Here is a 23714-nt window from a genome sequence, read left to right as displayed (position 1 = left end):
AACAGTCTCTGTATTGAGTTTGTGCTTGAAATGTACTGTAATTCTACAAACTGTTAATAAATATTTCAATCAATCAATCAAAAAGTACACTATCAGAGTCACAGACCCATAAGGGTCCATTTGGTTCCATTTGTACACTCTCTGAGTCACAGACCCATAAGGGTCCATTTGGTTCCATTTGAACACTCTCTGAGTCACAGACCCATAAGGGTCCATTTGGTTCCATTTGAACACTCTCTGAGTCACAGACCCATAAGGGTCCATTTGGTTCCATTTGAACACTCTCTGAGTCACAGACCCATAAGGGTCCATTTGGTTCCATTTGAACACTCTCTGAGTCACAGACCCATAAGGGTCCATTTGGTTCCATTTGTACACTCAGAGTCACAGACCCATAAGGGTCCATTTGGTTCCATTTGTACACTCTCCGAGTCACAGACCCATAAGGGTCCATTTGGTTCCATTTGTACACTCTCCGAGTCACAGACCCATAAGGGTCCATTTGGTTCCATTTGTACACTCAGAGTCACAGACCCATAAGGGTCCATTTGGTTCCATTTGTACACTCTCTGAGTCACAGACCCATAAGGGTCCATTTGGTTCCATTTGAACACTCTCTGAGTCACAGACCCATAAGGGTCCATTTGGTTCCATTTGAACACTCTCCGAGTCACAGACCCATAAGGGTCCATTTGGTTCCATTTGAACACTCTCCGAGTCACAGACCCATAAGGGTCCTATACTATATTTAGGACCCCCTGAAATCCCTCAAGGACCCCTGGGGGGGGGGGGGGTCCCCGGACACCACATTGGGAACCACCGGTCGGTCTACAGGTTATGGCGCAACTTTCAGTTCACATAGAAATGTTGAATATTTTGTATTTATTATACACATTTTTATAACATGTTTTTCGTCCGTGGTACTCAATTGGGGAGCATGTTCTTTTTTTGTCATGGTTGGCCTATACTTACAGCAACGATAAATTAAAATGAGAACAAACACAAATAAACGTTCCATTAAATTAACCTTCGTTTTTGTCTTCCCGTAAAAAGCTATACAGGGAGCCACCACAGGGGGGCGCTAAAGAGTCACATGTGACAGGCGGCGGATGACCCCTGACCCCTGCAGGGGTCATCAGCGTGTGGGCTGCAGCGTGTCGTTGTGAGTGGGCTGCAGCGTGTCCGTTTGGTTGCGTGGTGTCGTCGTCGGTTCTGTTCCGTTGGCCCTGGGCGGTCCTGTTCCGTTGGCCCTGGGCGGTCCTGTTCCGTTGGCCCTGGGCGGTCCTGTTCCGTTGGCCCTGGGCGGTCCTGTTCCGTTGGCCCTGGGCGGTCCTGTGGTTCTGGTCGTGGGCCGTTCTGTGGTTCTGGTCGTGGGCTCTTCTGTGGTTCTGGTCGTGGGCCGTTCTGTGGTGCTGGTCGTGGGCGGTTCATGGGTCTTGTGGTGGATCCAGTCCAGGTAGTTGGACACGCGGGTGTAGATGCCGTAGTTTCCGGGCCGCGCGCAGCCCTTTCCCCAGCTGACGATGCCCAGCAGGAAGTAGGTCTTCTTGTACTGGAAGCAGAGACGGAATGTTTTCATAAATTCCCGCCGCGCCGCAGTGGGGGAAAAATGGGAGGCATACTTTGGTTCCGACGGAACGTTGGTCCGACCCGGGGTTAGGGTTAGGTGTGCTGCCCCGTGCTGGCAGTTATGGTTAGGGTGAGGGTTTGGGGTAGGTAGTCGATGGGACCAATGGATCGGACCTATGCCCCGTTGAACAAAAGGCATGCACTCGGGAAAAATAAGTTGTTGTTTTCTTTCGTTTCACACTGAAGTAAACCCAAGCGTTTATAGGTACTAAAAACGAATGTGTAACACACATGTCAGTGTTTAGATTATAAACAGAAGAGCATGTTTAAATGCCATGATTTGCACTGAGTCACCTGGTACTCCTTAAACCAGGCTAGTCGCTTTGGTGAATTTCAGAGTTAATATTATGTCACGGAACAACTACCATGAAATCCTGACACTCTTTGATGTTGTGGACAACATCCTGCATAACGGCAGGTTTTGTGTTCTGTAGACAGACACTAAAAGTTCTGTCTGCCTCGGCAGGTTCTGTGTTCTGTAGACAGACACTAATAGTTCTGTCCGCCTCGGCAGGTTCTGTGTTCTGTCCCCCTTAAGGAGAACCATACCTGGGTGACTAGTGGACCTCCCCTGTCCCCCTTAAGGAGAACCATACCTGGGTGACTAGTGGACCTCCGCTGTCCCCCTTAAGGAGAACCATACCTGGGTGACTAGTGGACCTCCGCTGTCCCCCTTAAGGAGAACCATACCTGGGTGACTAGTGGACCTCCGCTGTCCCCCTTACAGGAGAACCATACCTGGGTGACTAGTGGACCTCCGCTGTCCCCCTTAAGGAGAACCATACCTGGGTGAGTAGTGGACCTCCGCTGTCCCCCTTAAGGAGAACCATACCTGGGTGACTAGTGGACCTCCGCTGTCCCCCTTACAGGAGAACCATACCTGGGTGACTAGTGGACCTCCGCTGTCCCCCTTAAGGAGAACCATACCTGGGTGACTAGTGGACCTCCGCTGTCCCCCTTAAGGAGAACCATACCTGGGTGACTAGTGGACCTCCGCTGTCCCCCTTAAGGAGAACCATACCTGGGTGACTAGTGGACCTCCGCTGTCCCCCTTACAGGAGTCCTGTCGTCCCTCCAGGTAACCGGCACAGAACATGTTGTCGGTCAGAACCACTCCGCTCTGCTCCACACACTCCTGAGTCCGGATCCTGGGAACCTGCGTGGGGTCATAGTGGGGTCATAGTGCATGGGGTCATAGTGCGTGGGGTCATAGTGCCGTTGGGAGAGGCATGAATGAAGTGTGTCGTGTGACACGGTATTTTCTACATTGTGGTATTACTAGTTTTCCAGAAAGGTAAGTGATATTTCTGCTTCTGCTATAGTGTTAATTTGTTCAGTAACAGTGTTAAATAGCTCTATATTGTGACAGTAAACATTGCTATAGAGTGTGTTCAGTAACAGTGTTAAATATATAGTGTGATAGTAATCATCGCTATAATGTGTGTTCAGTAACGGTGTTAAATAGCTCTATATTGTGACAGTAATCATTGCTATAGAGCACCGCAGTCCCGCCCCCTTTCAGAAAAGCGAGTGGCCCAGGAAGTGGAAGCCCCATGCATTCTCCCATCGGCACTTTTAATATAATTTATTTAAAGGTTGTATTGATGCTGGTACCGTTAGCAGAGATAACATGATGTTGGTACCATTAGGAGAGATAACATGATGTTGGTACCATTAGGAGAGATAACATGATGTTGGTACCATTAGCAGAGATATGCAGGCAAACGTTGAATTGTGTAGACTTCTTGTAAATTAAGCAATGCAGTAATGTGTAACAATAATTTAAGGGCGTAAAATGAAACCTTTAATTTTTTACGCCCTCAAGAGTTAAAGATGGATAAGGGCCCATAGAGTTAAAGATGGATAAGGGCCCATAGAGTTAAAGATGGATAAGGGCCCATAGAGTTAAAGATGGATAAGGGCCCATAGAGTTAAAGATGGATAAGGGCCCATAGAGTTAAAGATGGATAAGGGCCCATAGAGTTAAAGATGGATAAGGGCCCATAGAGTTAAAGATGGATAAGGGCCCATAGAGTTAAAGATGGACAAGGGCCCATAGAGTTAAAGATGGATAAGGGCCCATAGAGTTAAAGATGGATAAGGGCCCATAGAGTTAAAGATGGATAAGGGCCCATAGAGTTAAAGATGGATAAGGGCCCATAGAGTTAAAGATGGATAAGGGCCCATAGAGTTAAAGATGGATAAGGGCCCATAGAGTTAAAGATGGATAAGGGCCCATAGAGTTAAAGATGGATAAGGGCCCATAGAGTTAAAGATGGATAAGGGCCCATAGAGTTAAAGATGGATAAGGGCCCATAGAGTTAAAGATGGATAAGGGCCCATAGAGTTAAAGATGGATAAGGGCCCATAGAGTTAAAGATGGATAAGGGCCCATAGAGTTAAAGATGGATAAGGGCCCATAGAGTTAAAGATGGATAAGGGCCCATAGAGTTAAAGATGGATAAGGGCCCATAGAGTTAAAGATGGATAAGGGCCCATAGAGTTAAAGATGGATAAGGGCCCATAGAGTTAAAGATGGATAAGGGCCCATAGAGTTAAAGATGGATAAGGGCCCATAGAGTTAAAGATGGATAAGGGCCCATAGAGTTAAAGATGGATAAGGGCCCATAGAGTTAAAGATGGATAAGGGCCCATAGAGTTAAAGATGGATAAGGGCCCATAGAGTTAAAGATGGATAAGGGCCCATAGAGTTAAAGATGGATAAGGGCCCATAGAGTTAAAGATGGATAAGGGCCCATAGAGTTAAAGATGGATAAGGGCCCATAGAGTTAAAGATGGATAAGGGCCCATAGAGTTAAAGATGGATAAGGGTCCATTTGGTTAGCACCTCTCCATCATTTATAGCTGGGGAGTCGGGAGTCGGGACCACTAGTTGGAAACCACTGCTATACTGTAGATAGTTTGTTCAGTAACAACAGGGTATAATTACCATGTCTACCATGTATATATCATCAATGATCATGCTCGTTATACCATGTACATACCATCACTGTTCAGAAACTTTATACATCCACATATGATAACAGCATCCTAAGGTTAGCAAGGAATATCACCTCTAATACTAAGTATGTGTTGTATGGAGAATATATAGGTTGCTGCCTTCAGGAAGGAGATATGGTGTACCAGCATATAATAAGGTCAGACTAAAGAGGTCCTTTGTCCACCAGTCCACCTTGAGGCTTAATCAGGAGATGTAGTAGCCACGGGGTAATGTAAGCGGTGGATATTGCTCATGTCTTTATGTGTGTAAATTGTCTTGTTCTTTGTGTTTATGTCAAATGTGTTTTATGTGTTCTGCATACTTGGCTGCTGTGTCGCAAGACACATTTCAGTGTGAACTGACAATAAAGTACTATATCATATCATATCATATCATGCTCGTTACACAGCCCATACCTGCAGCCGTCGCAGCAGGTGCGAGGTGGGTCCGTTCTCGCTGCGCTGGCCCCAGCCGCTCACCGTGTGCGTGCCCACCGCCCACAGGCTGCGCTCGGCCAGCGGGCGCGTGGGCAGGCACACGGGCACGGCGTACGGCGTCCAGACGATGGGCGCGCTCAGCCGCAGCAGGGCGATGTCGTTGTCGGCCGTGCGCGACACGTAGTCCTCGTGGGTCACGACCCGGAGCACGCCGACGCTCTGCTCCGTGTGCTCCTCCACCGCTGTGTTGTGTTCACCTGGGTGGTGGAGAGAGAGAGAGAGAGAGAGAGAGAGAGAGAGACAGAGAGAGAGAGAGAGAGGGCTGTCGCGGTAACATAATTTAAACTGCGGTGCGATCAAGTGGCTCAGAAGCGCGATATGCGATACCGTGCGATATAGTTCTCAAGCCCCCATTTAAAATGAATGAAAAAATACATTATTAATAAACGAAAGTTACACTAAGCTTTACTTTACTATGTTGCTTTATAAATGGCAGAGACGACAATGTTTATTTAAGATTAATCTTCAATTAGTCCTGGTCTTCATTAATTTTATATATTAATTGAATATATTAAGTGAATGGTGTAAAACCGAAAGCAGGAATGAAAATGGAACACCACATCAACTGCCTACGTATATAACCCGCAACGGCTTCAGAGAGGAAATTGATAATTGTTCTGTTTGCTGCTTGTTATTATGATAGTTGCTCCGTGAGTTTGGAAGTAAAGAAGAGCTTGTGAATCAGCAGACCATGAATGACATCCACTGTCAGGGATCCTGCGCTTTATTGCGCCTGTGCGGTTTTTCTTCCCCCTTGCGGTTTCAACTTGTAATAGCGCGATATGCGATAATTGCGACAGCCCTACTCAGACGAATACTTTATGGATTCATTCATTCTGGGGGGCGGGAACCCCTTTTGGTGTTTAATATATATTTTTTATCCCACGATTTTGTAAACCCATTTTTCACCCCTGTGTCAATCATCTAATGTGATCCTGGGCTCTACACACCCTCCGCCAACCTAGTCCCCATATATGGGGGACAAGGGGAGACCGACCTAGTCCCCATATATGGGGGACATGGGGAGACCAACCTAGTCCCCATATATGGGGGACAAGGGGAGAGCAACCTAGTCCCCATATATGGGGGACAAGGGGAGACCAACCTAGTCCCCATATATGGGGGACATGGGGAGACCAGTCCCCATATATGGGGGACAAGGGGAGACCAACCTAGTCCCCATATATGGGGGACATGGGGAGACCAGTCCCCATATATGGGGGACATGGGGAGACCAACCTAGTCCCCATATATGGGGGACAAGGGGAGATCAACGGACTTGAACTCATGCTTCCTTCATGCCTGAGTGTCCAAGTTGCTCCTTTACACCTGACAGGGGGGAGTTTCCCTGGTTGGACGTCGTAGCGCGTGGAAGGAACACGTTATTCCAACCAGTTCCTTTCCCCTCCATCAGGCGCCCCGGCTGGCCAGGGGGAGGCAGTTTTGGTGTTTAAAGCATTATGCTATACTTTAGCTATTGAAAAAAATAGCAGATCTACAAGCTCATAGAGTGGCACCGTAGGTACCTGCCACCACCCTCAGGAACTCCGTCCTGGTGTTCTCCATGCAGTGAGAGGCCGTGAGGACCCAGGTGGGATGGATGATGATCCCTCCACAGAACCCCTTGTCCCGGTACACCAACAGAACCTGTGACACACACACACACACACACACACACACACACACACACACACACACACACACACACACACACACACACACACACACACACACACACACACACACACACACACACACACACACACACACACACACACACACACACACTCCCTTTTTCATGTTGCCTGATTCAGTATTTAGATATTTAATATGCATGTTATCTAGACATGCCCCCTGGTGGTGGTACGGTGTACCTGCCATGGACACTCTCCTTTAGGACACTCTGTTCCTCCAACGATACGAGACCGAGGATCCACCTGGTCCGCTTTGTCTTCTGACCCGCCGCCCTGGTTCTGGAGGACCGGAACCATGCCGCACGCTATGGGCTCTGTGGACACGCAACACAACACGCTATGGGCTCTGTGGACACGCAACACAACACGCTATGGGCTCTGTGGACACGCAACACAACACGCTATGGGCTCTGTGGACACGCAACACAACACGCTATGGGCTCTGTGGACACGCAACACACAACACGCTATGGGCTCTGTGGACACGCAACACACAACACGCTATGGGCTCTGTGGACACGCAACACACAACACGCTATGGGCTCTGTGTACACGCAACACAACACGCTATGGGCTCTGAGGACACGCAACACACAACACGCTATGGGCTCTGAGGACACGCAACACACAACACGCTATGGGCTCTGTGGACACGCAACACAACACGCTATGGGCTGAGGACACGCAGCACACAACACGCTATGGGCTCTGTGGACATGCAACACACAACACGCTATGGGCTCTGAGGACACGCAGCACAACATGCTATAAACACACAACACGCTATGGGCTCTGTGGACACGCAGCACACAACACGCTATGGGCTCTGTGGACACGCAACACACAACACGCTATGGGCTCTGTGGACACGCAACACACAACACGCTATGGGCTCTGTGGACACGCAACACAACACGCTATGGGCTGAGGACACGCAGCACACAACACGCTATGGGCTCTGTGGACACGCAACACACAACACGCTATGGGCTCTGTGGACACGCAACACACAACACGCTATGGGCTCTGTGGACACGCAACACACAACACGCTATGGGCTCTGTGGACACGCAACACAACACGCTATGGGCTGAGGACACGCAGCACACAACACGCTATGGGCTCTGTGGACACGCAACACACAACACGCTATGGGCTCTGTGGACACGCAACACACAACACGCTATGGGCTCTGTGGACACGCAACACACAACACGCTATGGGCTCTGTGGACACGCAACACAACACGCTATGGGCTGAGGACACGCAGCACACAACACGCTATGGGCTCTGTGGACACGCAACACACAACACGCTATGGGCTCTGTGGACACGCAACACACAACACGCTATGGGCTCTGTGGACACGCAACACACAACACGCTATGGGCTCTGTGGACACGCAACACACAACACGCTATGGGCTCTGTGGACACGCAACACACAACACGCTATGGGCTCTGTGGACACGCAACACACAACACGCTATGGGCTCTGAGGACACATTTCAAACAAAGTAGTTTCAACCAGGTAGGAAGATAAAGTGTTCTCTTCCTACCTGATTGAAACTACTTTGTTAATTAAGCAGACATGTTTCTGTCCTACCTGCCGGCAAACAGTCGTGGTTGTTGTGATGCAGGAAGTAACCGTCCGCACACGAGCACTTGACACTTCCTGCTTCCTCCTCACAGAAGTGTTCACAGCCTCCGTTCTCCAGCAGACAGGTGTCTGGAAGGGCGTTGTACTCTGAACAAACAAACAACAACACTGGCTTATTAAAGGGGGTGTTTTTTAGATATAGGTGTTTGTATTTTGTTGATGACATGCATTCATGTATTATTATTAACCCATTTTGGTTGTGTCATGCTTTAGCTATTGAAAAATAGCAGATCTACAGTCTGACCCAGCTCACAGCTCCGCCCACTGAACTGAGGCCGACACAGACACATGAAGGAGTCTCCCTGGTTCACGCATGTTCCCTGGTTCACGCATGGCCCCGACGCACAGCTGTCTGGAACTATGCACGCGCACACACACACGCACACGCACACGCACACACACACACAGTATATAAATGCTGTTATATTGATTCCATAACACTCCTCATCCCCCCAGAAGTTATAGTGACTTTCCTGCATCATGATAAAATAAAGTAATAGAATATTATTAGTGATGTTTGAAGGTGTGTTATGTTCCTATACTTACGACTGTAAGTCCTCCAGAACTCATCCTGAAATATGACACAGATTAAAACATTAGTCTGACTGGTGACACTTTAGATCAGATCTCAACCTAAATTCAACAAGTACCAGCTCAGAAGATATTGTCTCTCCAGGTACCACCAGTGTGACTTAAAGGACCAATTCACCACTTTTCAACCCATCTTCATATAATAGGTCCTCGCTAATAATCATGAAAAAATGCCGCAATTTTTTCTACTCGGTCTGTGTCTCATAGGAGGGCTGTGGGCAGTTCAGAAACCGTCTTCCAGTGACATCATCGATGGGGAATACAAGCTAATAGAAACTGCAGGCTTTCTAGTCCTGAAAAGTTGCAATGCGAAAATGGAAGCCGTCATTCTCACGATAATGAAAATCTAAACATTTTTGTAAAAGAATCTTGTTTTAAAAAAAGTCTGCCTAATGATGATGTCACTGGAAGACGGTTTCTAAACTGCCCACAGCCCTCCTATGAGAGACAGACTGAGTAGGAAAAAAATCGTGCCATTTTATCATGATTATTAGTGAGGACCTATTATAATGGAGATAGGTTGAAAAGTGGTGAAGTCGTCCTTTAATTTAAAAATAGGTCAAATAGGTTATTATAGAGTATAGGTGATTGAACCTTTGGATCAATACACAACACATCATACCGTAGACTCTGTGTGCTCAAAGACCTCGCGGGCCTCCTCGTAGGAACACTTCTCCTCCAGACACTCTCTCTCCAGATCTCCTTTCTGGAGCTCCTCCAACCAGCCTGAGTTGGACCTCCTGGTTCTGACCAGGACCGAGTTGGACCTCTTGGTTCTGACCAGGACGGCGAGGGCTTCGTCTGGACGCAGGAACACTACGCACACACAACACACACACACACACACGCAACCACACACAACACACAACCACACAACACCCACACACACAACCCCCACACACACAACCACACACAACCACACCCACACACATTGTGGATTTGTATACAAACATTATGGCTTTGTTTACAAACATTTAGGGATTGTTTACAAACAGTTGAGGTTTGTTTACAACATTTTGGGTTTGTTTACAAGCATGGATTTGTTTACAAATTAGTTTGCATTTGTTTACAGACATTTTGTGTTTGTTGATAAACATTGTGTATTTGTTTATGAACATTTTGTGTTTGTTTACAGACATTCTGAGAGAGAGGCTGTGAGTCAATCACGGATACAGGAAGCATCGCCGTCTCCTCCAGAATGCACTGAACAGAAGGCTAACCCTATCAGCTCTCTGCTTATTGGACATATATTCTCACAACTGATTTATGGACATTACAGAGGCTAACAAATATGAGCACATGCAGTTTACATCTGTAGCCATGAAGAGAGAACAATATGTTGGTCCTAAAACTATGACGAAAAGGACTACCTTTTTTCACTGACAAAAACCAAATGGAAACTAAAGCTATGGTGACAAAAACTAAGACTAAATATATTGACAATTTCCTCAACAAACTACAACAACTACACTAATGTTAGGAAGGGGCTATAGTGGACAAGTAAGACACAAGTCATTTTACACTGGAAATAGTAGATCTACAAGCTCACAACGCGTCGCAGTGCGACTCGCAGTACGAGACGCCAAAACACACACACACACACACACACACACACACACACACACACACACACACACGTCAGTGTTACCTGAAGCGGTCAGACAGCAGTAGAGGTTCCAGAGCAGACAGAAGACGACGATCAGAGCCATGATGGTCAATGTGTGTGTTTTGAGGGACTGCTGATGTGCCTCTGTGTGTGTGCGTGTGCACTGTGCACGTGTGTGTGCGTGCGTGCGTGCGTGTGTGTGTGTGCGTGTGTGTGTGCGTGCGTGTGTGTGTGTGTGCGTGCCTCTGACGGTACAAAGTCTGATCCGCCGTCAACTGCAGGTCGCTGACCCCACGCACGCACGCATACGCACGCACACACACACTGCTAACGACTGACATAGAAACATAGCTTTTTCAGAAAACTGTCAGGATGTAGAAGACATTTTTAGAATCTGATCTCAGGTCAGAATGTCTTAACTTGTGTTGTCGTTGTGTGGGCCTGCTGACTGTAAACGTCTCTGGATTAAGAGCGACATTGTTCCTCATAATGCAGCTATGCAGAAAATGACAGGCGCACACCTGAATGCAGCTGTGATCGACCAATCAGAATCAAGTATTCAACCAAGCCTTGTACTGTACTGTACTGTATTGCAACATAACTCTATAAAACACAGATTTGTTAACATAACCTTTATTCATTATATAGGTTCCATATTGCAGGTTTAAGAATGCCTGAATAATTAATTTTTCAATTAATTTAATTTAATCACCTAGTGCATTTTTACTATACTTATACTATACCATATACATAACAGATTTAGCAAAAAAAATGGCCCCTGAAAAAATCTACTGTACAAGCTCACAGCGTGATGTGATGCGTTTTCGTATTCCGGCTATTTTAGAATCCGATTGCTTCCGCTATAAAATCGATTACTTTATGCTCTTCATAAACAAATTAAATGGTTTAGTCCGAATTCAAATTAAAGTCTGAACGCACCTTTAGAGTTCATCGACTACCTCCTCTTGTGCGCATGCGTGAAATTGGAACGAGAGAAGTGTGTGACATGGCTGCCACCTGCTGGACGCAAATCCAACTTCTGACTGTCTAGGTTCGCTAAAGAAGGAAAGGCCGAGCCAAAATAATAATGAAAAAATAGTTCTCAGCGATGCGGATTGATATCCATAATAATAAAGCCAATCTGAAGGAGCAGAGAGAGAGAGAGAGAGAGAGAGAGAGAGAGTTGCACCACTCGGTTCACGCAGGTGTGATTTTTGAAGAACGACTGACATTGACTCCATGGTGCGTTCATGGTGACTCCATGGTGACTCCATGGTGCGTTCATGGTGTCTCCATGGTGCGTTCATGGTGACTCCATGGTGCGTCCATGGTGACTCCATGGTGCGTTCATGGTGACTCCATGGTGCGTTCATGGTGACTCCATGGTGCGTTCATGGTGACTCCATGGTGCGTTCATGGTGTCTCCATGGTGCGTTCATGGTGACTCCATGGTGCGTTCATGGTGACTCCACCATGGTGCGTTCATGGTGACTCCATGGTGCGTTCATGGTGACTCCATGGTGCGTTCATGGTGACTCCACCATGGTGCGTTCATGGTGACTCCATGGTGCGTTCATGGTGACTCCATGGTGCGTTCATGGTGACTCCATGGTGCGTTCATGGTGACTCCATGGTGCGTTCATGGTGACTCCATGGTGCTTTCATGGTGTCTCCATGGTGCGTTCATGGTGACTCCATGGTGCGTTCATGGTGACTCCATGGTGCGTTCATGGTGACTCCATGGTGCGTTCATGGTGACTCCATGGTGCGTTCATGGTGACTCCACCATGGTGCGTTCCAGCCAGCCCAGGAAGTTGGTGACGCGCACGTAGACGCCATAGAGGTCCTGCTGCGCGCAGCCCCGCCCCCAGCTGACCACGCCCGTCAGGAACCAGGTGTTCTTGTAGCGGGTGACGAGCGGACCGCCGCTGTCGCCCTGGCAGGCGTCGCGGCCGCCCTGGCGCAGCCCGGCACACATCATGTTCTTGGTCAGCGTGGGCAGCTGGGTGTGGGCGCGGCACTCCTGCATTATAAAACCCATTTAAAACCTGAGTTAAAAACATTCACTTTTGAGAGTACTTCCGACAGACTAATTGAATCAATACTATGTGTGTTTTTTGCTTTCTCATAATGATAGAACTGTGTATAGAGGGTGATGTATGACAACGTTCCGAACACAATCTTTTCCAACAACTTGTGACTGACTATCTTTTGAATTTAAATAACCCAACTCATAATTGTATTTATTTTGTTTTATTTTATTTTTTGTTATTTATATTGTTTTTGTTATCTGTACCTAAATTATTATTTTTGTATCCTACTGTTTATATCATATGTCTGTATGTATGTTTGTTTTTGTATGTCTGTACTCAATTATTAATGTTATGTCTTTATATTGTTTTAATGATGACGATAACTGGGGGGAGGGATGGGGTGAGGGAGAAAAAAAAATGGTATGTTCAAACTGTACTAAATTGTTGATGCCTACTACCAATAAACATATATTTAAAAAAAACAAAAAAAACATTCACTTTTCCACCGGTTGGTTCCCAATGGGAAACGGTTCAGTTATTTTTGGCTCCAACATTTGTGGACGAACTATACCCTGTATTAAATTGTTTATAGGATCAATACAAGTAAATTAATACATGATAACCCTTTCACAGTAGTATAGCTTTTTCATATTTTCGATTAGTTTGCATATTTTCCTACATAATGCCTCATTTGCATATTAAAAAATGTAAACTTTGTAATACAATAAATCATTGTCTTCGTGTAAGTACTCATTATTGTGGAAGTTTCATGGTGATATTCTAATATAGGTGTGGTTTTACACTCAATTCATCATTAACCGCGTTTCAATTTTGGAGCTCTGGCTCGTGGACTAAAAACCCCAAAAGAACTGAACCGGTTCCCACTGAGGACCAACCGGTGGAAAAGAACTGAACCGGTTCCCACTGGGAACCAACTGGTGGAAAAGAACTGAACCGGTTCCCACTGGGAACCAACCGGTGGAAAAGAACTGAACCGGTTCCCACTGGGAACCAACCGTTGGAAAAGAACTGAACCGGTTCCCACTGGGAACCAACCGGTGGAAAAGAACTGAACCGGTTCCCACTGGGAACCAACCGGTGGAAAAGAACTGAACCGGTTCCCACTGGGAACCAACCGGTGGAAAAGAACTGAACCGGTTCCCACTGGGAACCAACCGGTGGAAAAGAACTGAACCGGTTCCCACTGGGAACCAACCGGTGGAAAAGAACTGAACCGGTTCCCACTGGGAACCAACCGGTGGAAAAGAACTGAACCGGTTCCCACTGGGAACCAACCGGTGGAAAATAACTGAACCGGTTCCCACTGGGAACCAACCGGTGGAAAAGATCAGAACCGGTTCCCACTGGGAACCAACCGGTGGAAAAGAACTGAACCGGTTCCCACTGGGAACCAACCGGTGGAAAAGAACTGAACCGGTTCCCACTGGGAACCAACCGCCAACCGGTGGAAAAGAACTGAACCGGTTCCCACTGGGAACCAACCGGTGGAAAAGAACAGAACCGGTTCCCACTGGGAACCAACCGGTGGAAAAGAACTGAACCGGTTCCCACTGGGAACCAACCGGTGGAAAAGAACAGAACCGGTTCCCACTGGGAACCAACCGGTGGAAAAGGGGCCTGAGAAAGAGTATATATTCAAAGATTTGCGCCACATTTTTACGATTTTTCTAAAAATAGCAGATCTACAAGCTCGTGGCGCGCTACGAGCTTGTAGATCTGCTGTTTTTCAATAGCTAAACTATAACATAATGTTTAAAACACCAAAAGGGGTTGCCGCCCAAAATAGGCCAACGAGTACTTTATAGGTCAGGGTTCATTTGCTAAATTGACTTATTTCAATCTGAATCCAACGTATATAAAATATATATTTAAAGAAATTTTAAAAGAATATATATTGTTGGTTCAATTTGAATATACAGCAAACAGAAATGTGCAAATAATTGAGAAAAATCAATCTTGGCACCTTAATTTATATTTTATATCCAGCAAAGAGACATTTGTGAAAACTTTTGGTTAAAAAATGGTTAAGGCACCTTATAGTATAATTATGCAGTAAATATTTTTGCAGTATTGTTACTTTTATTTAAGTAAAACATTTGAGAACATTTCACACCACCGGACAAAAGTAACAGTGTTTAAAACCCATTTAACCCCTTTTGGTGTTTTAAACATTATGTTATAATTTAGCTATTGAAAAATAGCGAGCTTGTAGGTCTGCTATTTTTGAAAAGTCGTTAAAATGTGCCTCAAATCTTTCAGAAAATTGTCATGAGTTAGAAGATTAATTTTTTAAATTGAGACGTCAGGTCTAAATGGGTTAAATTATGTATTATTTTATTTGTATTAATTATTTCCTCCATGATACAGTACCTGCAGCGGGACCCTGGGGATCTCCAGGCGCTGGAGGAGGTTGGCGGGCGGTCCGCCCTGCGCCAGGCGGCCCCATCCGCTCACCGTGGACACGCGCACGGCCGCCAGCGTGCGGGCGAAGGTGCTGCCGCGCGCGGCGGGCAGACACACGGGCACCACGTAGGGTCCCAGGGGCACGGCCGCGCCCAGACGCAGCAGCGCCAGGTCGCTGTCGGACGTGGAGGCGTTGTACGACGGATGGACGACCAGCGAGGAGACGCGGCGGGTGTGCTCCGTACGCTCGTCCACCGAGCGGTCGTGTTCTCCTGCATGGGAGGGTTGTTAAAGGGACACTTCACCCTTTTTGCAAAAAAATATATGTTAATGACGTTTAGAAGCTTTAGAACACTTTCCTGGGGGTCTTTATGTGTGTAATATGTGGTTTTAGATATTTTAGATTGTAGCAGTGAGCCTGTTGTCTCTGATGTCATGGACACTGGGCTCACTTCCTTCCTGGACTACATGTTGTCTCAGTAAGACAGCTCTCCCCCCTATCCACAAGGAGGAGCAGTGCACCAAATAATTATGGGAATTGTAGTCCAGGAAGGTAGTGAGACCAGTGTCCATGACATCAGAGACAACAGGCTCACTGCTACAATCTAAAATATCTAAAACCACATATTACACACATAAAGACCCCCAGGAAAGTGATCTAAAGCTTCTAAACATAATTAACATATATTTTTTTGCAAAAATGGTGAAGTGTCCCTTTAACAGTTTGCAGAATTACAGTACATTTCCAGCACAAACTCAATACAAAGACTGTGAGTGGACGACCCACTTAAGCATTACACTTGTTTACAAGAGGGTACGTCCACCATGTTCAATTCATCAAGACATTTAGAGACGTACAAATATAGACACTTCTATCTAGTTAAAGAACAGAACAGGAATTCATCATAAAGGAAGCAAAAAGGGAAAAGAAACATACATTGGGGGGTAAAAAAGGGGGGTGGGATTCAGATTTTACGGGGGCCAGTTTCGAATTGCAGCCGTCCAGAGGCCTATAACATTATGTCTTTATGTTGTATTGTTATTTTAGTATATTAATTCTGTTGTTTTTTTAATGTGCTTTATAAATGAAGTGGATTGGAGGTGTTTCTACAGTCAGTTATACAGGCGTGAACACTCCTGCATATACCTAAGAGGTGCTTCTACACCAGTCAGCCAGTCCGTCAGTCCGTGTGCCCATGCTCGTGCGTGTGCGTGTGTGTGTGTGTCTAAATACTGTTCTGTCTCGGCTACTATGGGCAGTCTGTCTGTCTGGAGAAGGCGTTGTTTCATTTATCCCTAGGTGGCTTAAAAAACCCAAAACAAACATCCTGTCTAGTAGTATCAAGTATATAGTATGTCAACAATGTGCTATATATATATATTTTTTTTTTTTTTCCTTTCTCTTCTTTTCCCTCTGTGTGTTAAGCATGTGCAGCAGCTTGGTTGGACCATGTAATGTATAACCTTATTCTGATCAGTGTTTGGGTCTATTCTGTATACGCCACTTGTGCAGATCCAAATAAAATAATTCAAATGTGTGCGTGCAGTCTCACCCACGGTGATGTACAGGGTGTTGGGGCGTTTCCTCCACACACAGTGCGCTGCCGTCAGGATCCACTGGGGGGCGATGACGATGGCTCCACAGAGATACTTCAACGGCCTGTCGTCTTCTTCTACGGCGTTTATGGTCAGCAGAGGGGGGAGGCGCGGGGGCGGGGGGAGATGTTTACCTCTGACCTCTGACCTCACACGCTCCGAGAGCATGGCCTGAGGGGGGGGGAGGGGGAGATCAATCTGGATCAATCAGAAATTGATTATGCAAATCAAGCCGAGGCATTATTGAAGACGAGCTAAAAAAAAAACTGACGGGTGATTGTGATTGGATGTACCGATACGTAGCGGGAGGGGTCTCGTCATCCTGCTTATTACACGTGCACACAATAACGAGAAATCACACCTGTGTGAAGTGAGGGGCGCTCTTATCACCATATATCACATTCCGTGCTCAGCTGGAATGTGCTCAGCCCGGAACACATACTGTGCATGCTGGGAGATGTGTAGTAGTTCTAAAGACACAATGCATGCTGGGAGATTTAGTTCTAAAGGCACATGCGGCCATGATGGGAGATCATGAAGTTCGAAAGACTGCATGCTGGGAGATGCAGTTCTACAAAAACACATTGCATGCTGGGAGATGCACTTATAAAGACACAACACTGTGCGTTCTGTGTGTGTGAGTGTGAGTGTGTGAGTGTGTGTGTGTGACTGTGTGTGTGTGTCTGTGTGTGTACCTGCCAGGGACAGTGTCCTTTGGGACAGACATATCAGTGTGTGTGTGTGTGTACCTGCCAGGGACAGTGTCCTTTGGGACAGACATATCAGTGTGTGTGTGTGTGTACCTGCCAGGGACAGTGTCCTTTGGGACAGACATATCAGTGTGTGTGTGTGTGTACCTGCCAGGGACAGTGTCCTTTGGGACAGACATATCAGTGTGTGTGTGTGTGTACCTGCCAGGGACAGTGTCCTTTGGGACAGACGTATCAGTGTGTGTGTGTGTGTACCTGCCAGGGACAGTGTCCTTTGGGACAGACATATCAGTGTGTGTGTGTGTGTGTACCTGCCAGGGACAGTGTCCTTTGGGACAGACGTATCAGTGTGTGTGTGTGTGTACCTGCCAGGGACAGTGTCCTTTGGGACAGACGTATCAGTGTGTGTGTGTGTACCTGCCAGGGACAGTGTCCTTTGGGACAGACGTATCAGTGTGTGTGTGTGTGTGTGTGTGTGTACCTGCCAGGGACAGTGTCCTTTGGGACAGACGTATCAGTGTGTGTGTGTGTGTGTGTACCTGCCAGGGACAGTGTCCTTTGGGACAGACGTATCCGTTGACGACCCTGGGAGAGAAGTGGTGGACGATCCTCCCACACGGCACGGGGACTGGAATAATATATAGCCTTTTATATTATTATTATTATTATATAATAATAGGCCTTTAACAGACTCTCTTATCACTCTAATAAATTAATAATATAGCCTAAAACATCTAAACGAACGGGCAACGATAGGTCAGCGGCGCCCCCGTCCGTCCCTGATTCATTTAACCATTTATTTACGCTAGCGTTTCTTCAGCAAAATATACATCCCAGCGACCCGATAGGGTTGTCATGGTGATACTTGTAGAAAGAATGTCGTTTTAAAGACACATACTGCATGCTGGGAGATGTGTAGTTCTAAAGGCACATACTGCATGCTGGGAGATGTAGTTCTAAAGGCACATACTGCATGCTGGGAGATGTAGTTCTAAAGGAACATACTGCATGCTGGGAGATGTAGTTCTAAAGGCACATACTGCATGCTGGGAGATGTGTAGTTCTAAAGACACAATGCATGCTGGGAGATGTAGTTATAAAGCCATGCTGCAAACTGGGATATATAATTATATAGACATGATGCATGCTGGCATTGCTGGGAGATGTAGTTCTAAAGGCACATGCTCCATGATGGGAGATGTAGTTCGAAAGACTGCATGCTGGGAGATGAAGTTCTACAAAAACACATTGCATGCTGGGAGATGTAGTTCAGACCTTGAGGCAGACAGCTGGTGTTGTCGGCAGCCAGGCCGTAACCATGGTGACAGTGACAGCCGTGCGTCGCATTCGGGGCAACATGTGAGCAGAAGTGTTCACATCCTCCGTTCTTATACAGACAACCGTAGGACGCCCGCACAGCTGAGAGAGAGAGAGAGAGAGAGAGAGAGTTACTATAGTTACTGGCTTCCGGTTGTTTTTAGGATTGATTTTAAAATTATTTTACTTGTCTATAAAGCTCTCAATGGTCTCGCACCTTCCTACCTACATGACTGCCTGCCTAAATATGTCCCAAACCGCCCCCTAAGGTCTTCCACTGCCGTCCTGCTCGCTTTGACAAAAAGAATGGCAACTAAAAAATACGGGGAAGCAGCTTTTTGCTTCTACGGGCCGTCGGCATGGAACAAGCTCCCACTGTACCTTCGACAGGCAGCCTCTGTAGACATTTTCAAAGCTCAGCTCAAGACCCACTTCTACAACATTGCTTGTAATTGATCTTTTATTTTTTGTTATTCATGTCCTCACTGTATTGCATTACTTGCTTTTAGGATGCCCTCAGTGAGTGAGTGCGTGCGTGTGCGTACGTGCGTGTGCGTGCGTGTGCGTGCGTGCGCGAGTGAGTGAGTGAGTGTGTGCGTGTCTACTGTCTGCTAGACGTGAGTAATAATAATAATAAGGGTACTATTAGTATTAATATATTTAAAAAGTGTTTTGAGTATCAGATTACATTTTGTATCAGATTACATTTACCTTTGTCACAGTGTCGTCCCTGGTAACCGCGGCGACAGATACAGATGTAACCTTTGACCTGAGGCACACAGGTGGCTCCGTGCTTACATGGTCTGGATTCACAGTGGTCCTTCACTGCAAAGCACACAAAACCACATTACCCACAATCCTTCAACACAGCACAGCACAGAAAACCACATTACCCACAATCCTTCAACACAGCACAGCACAGAAAACCACATTACCCACAATCCTTCAACACAGCACAGCACAGAAAACCACATTACCCAGACTCCTGCACTACACAGTGACAGCACAGAAAACCACATTACCCACAATCCTTCAACACAGCACAGCACAGAAAACAACATTACCCAGACGCCTGCACTGTCTACAGTCTACACAGAACAGAAAACTACATCACCCAGACGCCTGCACTGTCTACAGTCTACACAGAACAGAAAACTACATTAGCCAGACGTCTGCACTGTCTACAGTCTACACAGAACAGAAAACTACATCACCCAGACGCCTGCACTGTCTACAGTCTACACAGAACAGAAAACTACATCACCCAGACGCCTGCACTGTCTACAGTCTACACAGAACAGAAAACTACATTAGCCAGACGTCTGCACTGTCTACAGTCTACACAGAACAGAAAACTACATCACCCAGACGCCTGCACTGTCTACAGCAGGGATATTCAATTGGCGGCCCGCGGGCCACATGTGGCCCGCGGAGCGCCTCCTTGTGGCCCCTGGAAGAATTTTGAAAAAAATAATGACGGTAATCATTAAAGGACCACTTTTCAACCTATCTTCATAATAGGTCCTCACTAATAATCATGATAAAATGACACGTTTTTTTTTCTACTCGGTCTGTGTCACATAGGAGGGCTCTGGGCAGTTCAGAAACCCACAGTGACATCAATGGAGAATCCAAGCTAATAGAAACTGCAGGCTTTCTAGTCCTGAAAGGTTGCGAAAATGGAAGCCATCATTCTCACAATAATAAACCCTGTTAGGGTCCATTTGGTTCCATTTGTACACTCTCAGAGTTACAGACCCATAAGGGTCCATTTGATTCCAAACCATTTCCCTGGGGACCCCCTGGAACTGCCTCAAGGACCCTGGGGGTCCCCGAACCCCACTTTGGAATCACTGCTCTATGTAATGTTTGTGTGTGTGTGTGTGTGTCCGTCCAGCTGATGGTCGTTAATGTCAAAGCAATGCTGTTTATGCACTGTCAAATAGGTCTAGGCCTACATCTATTCTAAGGTGGCATATACCTGTATAGACATATTACCCTGCTCATTACTGTGCGGAAATATACATAAATCTTCGTGTTTGAGCACAAAAAGCATTTTGAGAACGCACAAATTTCCGCGCTTCGCGCGCACACTGTGCGGCCCCCCACACACAATCATTCTACAGTTGTGGCCCCCGGCCTAATCTAATTGAATACTCCTGGTCTACAGTCTACACAGAACAGAAAACAACATTAGCCAGACGTCTGCACTACAAAACAGACAACTAGAAAAGCAGTTCCTGCAGAAAAACCGCACAAAAACAATTCCAACTAAAATGGACCATTGGTCCGGATGGTGACGTGTTCACCGCCGCGCCCAGGAAGTGGTCAGAGGTTTGAATGCGTTGTCATAGCAACCACGGATAGCACCTGCATGCTATCCGTGGTTGCTATGTATAAACCTAGAGAGATCTGACCCTTCCTCGTGCAAACACTTTTACAAAATGAACAATGTTGAAGTTTGAACTAGATTTCTAGCATGTGGAAGATGCCTCAAAAAGTGTGTGTGCTCGCTGCATGGGCGAGCACACGATAACGTATTGCGCTAGCATGAGTGTCATGCACGCACTCAATGAACGATCTACTGTACAATGTATATATTGTAAAAACTAACATGTGTAATTATGTCATTACTCTGAGTTTACCTGAGTATATTTTCCAAAACTCATTCTGTGGGAGAGAAAGAAACAGAACAGTGTTATTGAACAGTCATGTCGGGTTGGAGGATATGTTTAGTGGTCCAAGTAGTTACTTCACTAGAGTGTGTAGGTCTGCTATGCTCCCCATAGAACAGAGTTTGTAGGTCTGCTATGCTCCCCATAGAACAGAGTGTGTAGGTCTGTTATGCTCCCCATAGAACAGAGTGTGTAGGTCTGTTATGCTCCCCATAGAACAGAGTGTGTAGGTCTGTTATGCTCCCCATAGAACAGAGTGTGTAGGTCTGTTATGCTCCCCATAGAACAACTCCCCATAGAACAGCGATGCATTGCCAGACTGTTGCTTCCGTCATACAGTCTGGAGCAACGGAAGCTCTATCCTGAGTTAAGCGATAAAGCGGAAGTGAAGCCTCCTCCCCACTTCCGTTTCATCTTTACAGTCACGCAGATTTATCCTCATATAAATATAAATCACGTGAGAAGCATATATAGCTTGTTGCTTTAATAGCAGACATGGAAATAAATAATCAAATCCAGTCTATATAGCATTCGGAGAGACTATAGGATATGGGGGTTAAGTCCCTCTCACACAACAATTTGACACAACCTTTTCATGTCAAGGACCCCCACATTGACACTCATTAACCCGCGGACCCCCATTTGAAAATATATGCCAAGGACCCCCATAAGAGCAGATTGTTACGGCTCTAGCAGTGATTTTCAACCATTTTAATTTCAAGGACCCCCAGTTTGACCTGAATTAGGCTACGATCCCCCATTTAATGGCATTTCTATCTTTGGGACCCCCAATGTATATTGTAAAATCAAACTTAATTTAACTTTGAGAGTGTACAAACAATTGTACACTACAGACCCATAAGGGTCCATTAGGTTCCTAACTATCATTTAGGTCCGCGGACGCCACTTTGGGAACCACTGCCCTATAGGGGTCCCGGACCCCCTGTTGAAGACCCCTGGCCTATAGCAGCCTGCAGAGCCTCACTGTTTGTTTAGGGAAGATGAAGATCTCCTTGGCCTCCTATAGGAGCATTTCTTACTGTTTGTTTAGGGAAGATGAAGATCTCCTTGGCCTCCTATAGGAGCATTTCTTACTGTTTGTTTAGGGAAGATGAAGATCTCCTTGGCCTCCTATAGGAGCATTTCTTACCGTTTGTTTAGGGAAGATGAAGATCTCCTTGGCCTCCTATAGGAGCATTTCTTACTGTTTGTTTAGGGAAGATGAAGATCTCCTTGGCCTCCTATAGGAGCATTTCTTACTGTTTGTTTAGGGAAGATGAAGATCTCCTTGGCCTCCTATAGGAGCATTTCTTACCGTTTGTTTAGGGAAGATGAAGATCTCCTTGGCCTCCTATAGGAGCATTTCTTACCGTTTGTTTAGGGAAGATGAAGATCTCCTTGGCCTCCTATAGGAGCATTTCTTACTGTTTGTTTGGAGAAGATGAAGATCTCCCGGGCCTCCTCGTAGGAGCATTTCTCCTCCAGACACTCTCTCTCCAGATCTGCCGCTCTCAGCTCCTCCAGGAAGTAGTTGGCTCGACGGGAACGCTGGAGAACACTGCTGGCGCCCTCTCTGTTCAGGAAGACTGGGGCTGACCAGGCAGGCAGGAAGGCAAGGCAGGCAGGCAGGCAGGCAGGCAGGCAGGCAGGCAGGAAGGCAAGGCAGGCAGGCAGGCAGGCAGGCAGGCAAGGCAGGAAGGCAGGCAGGCCGGCAGGCAAGGCAGGCAAGGCAGGCAGGCAGGGACAGAAAGACAGTTCAAATAAACCTGAAAAGAAGAATCACTACAGCACTGACTTGAAATGACCCTACTCCCCTCCCCTTCCCGTTCAAAGCACAAAACGCATGGCTGACAGACAACAGGTAACATCCATTTTTTAAACACAAGAAGAAGAGGTGGTGTTCCTACCTGTAGGAGCCCAGGTGCATTGTGGGATACACAAGAAGAGCCACAGGAGGGTCAACACGTCTGTCCGTGGCGTGTCTGTGCGTCTGTCCGCTCTGCTGAGAGACTCCATTACTGACCGCTGAGCAAAGTTCAGCTGCAACAACCCCCTACACACACACACACACGCTTCTCGCACTTTAGGCACAAACAAAAACATGAGCGCATGCACACAAACACGCATGCGCACACCGAGCACGCACACACGCATGCACGCACACACACACGCACGCCCACAGTTTGTCAACATCATGTCCGGGGACCACCATGGGGTCCAAATGGACCCTAACGGGCCCGTAACTATGAGAATGAACAACAGTCACAGTTTATTAATTATTT

The 23714-nt window shown here is 46.6% G+C and overlaps 2 protein-coding genes across 2 annotated transcripts; both read right to left on the bottom strand.

The window, feature by feature from the left end:
• Positions 1–1135: 1135 nt before the first annotated feature.
• Positions 1136–10780, bottom strand: LOC308311839 (coagulation factor VII-like; the record flags this gene model as incomplete). The annotated part of the gene is made up of 10 exons (XM_080758615.1): positions 1136–1552; positions 2651–2785; positions 5047–5324; positions 6654–6774; positions 7002–7135; positions 8427–8567; positions 8725–8838; positions 9027–9051; positions 9694–9887; positions 10720–10780. 10 exons carry the CDS (start codon positions 10778–10780, stop codon positions 1136–1138), a joined length of 1620 nt encoding a protein of 539 aa, XP_080614741.1.
• Positions 10781–12448: 1668 nt separating this feature from the next.
• LOC308311838 (coagulation factor VII-like) lies at positions 12449–23359 on the bottom strand (the record flags this gene model as incomplete). The annotated part of the gene is made up of 7 exons (XM_080758614.1): positions 12449–12700; positions 15102–15406; positions 16688–16901; positions 17980–18068; positions 18716–18773; positions 22858–23005; positions 23340–23359. 7 exons carry the CDS (start codon positions 23357–23359, stop codon positions 12449–12451), a joined length of 1086 nt encoding a protein of 361 aa, XP_080614740.1.
• Between the last annotated feature and the right edge of the window lie 355 nt (positions 23360–23714).

The sequence above is a fragment of the Protomyctophum bolini genome, assembly GCF_963924005.1.
Source record: "Protomyctophum bolini genome assembly, chromosome: 24".
Taxonomy (NCBI): Eukaryota; Metazoa; Chordata; class Actinopteri; order Myctophiformes; family Myctophidae; genus Protomyctophum; species Protomyctophum bolini.
Note: the sequence above shows the minus strand (reverse complement) of the source record. Positions and strands in the feature narration are given on the sequence as shown.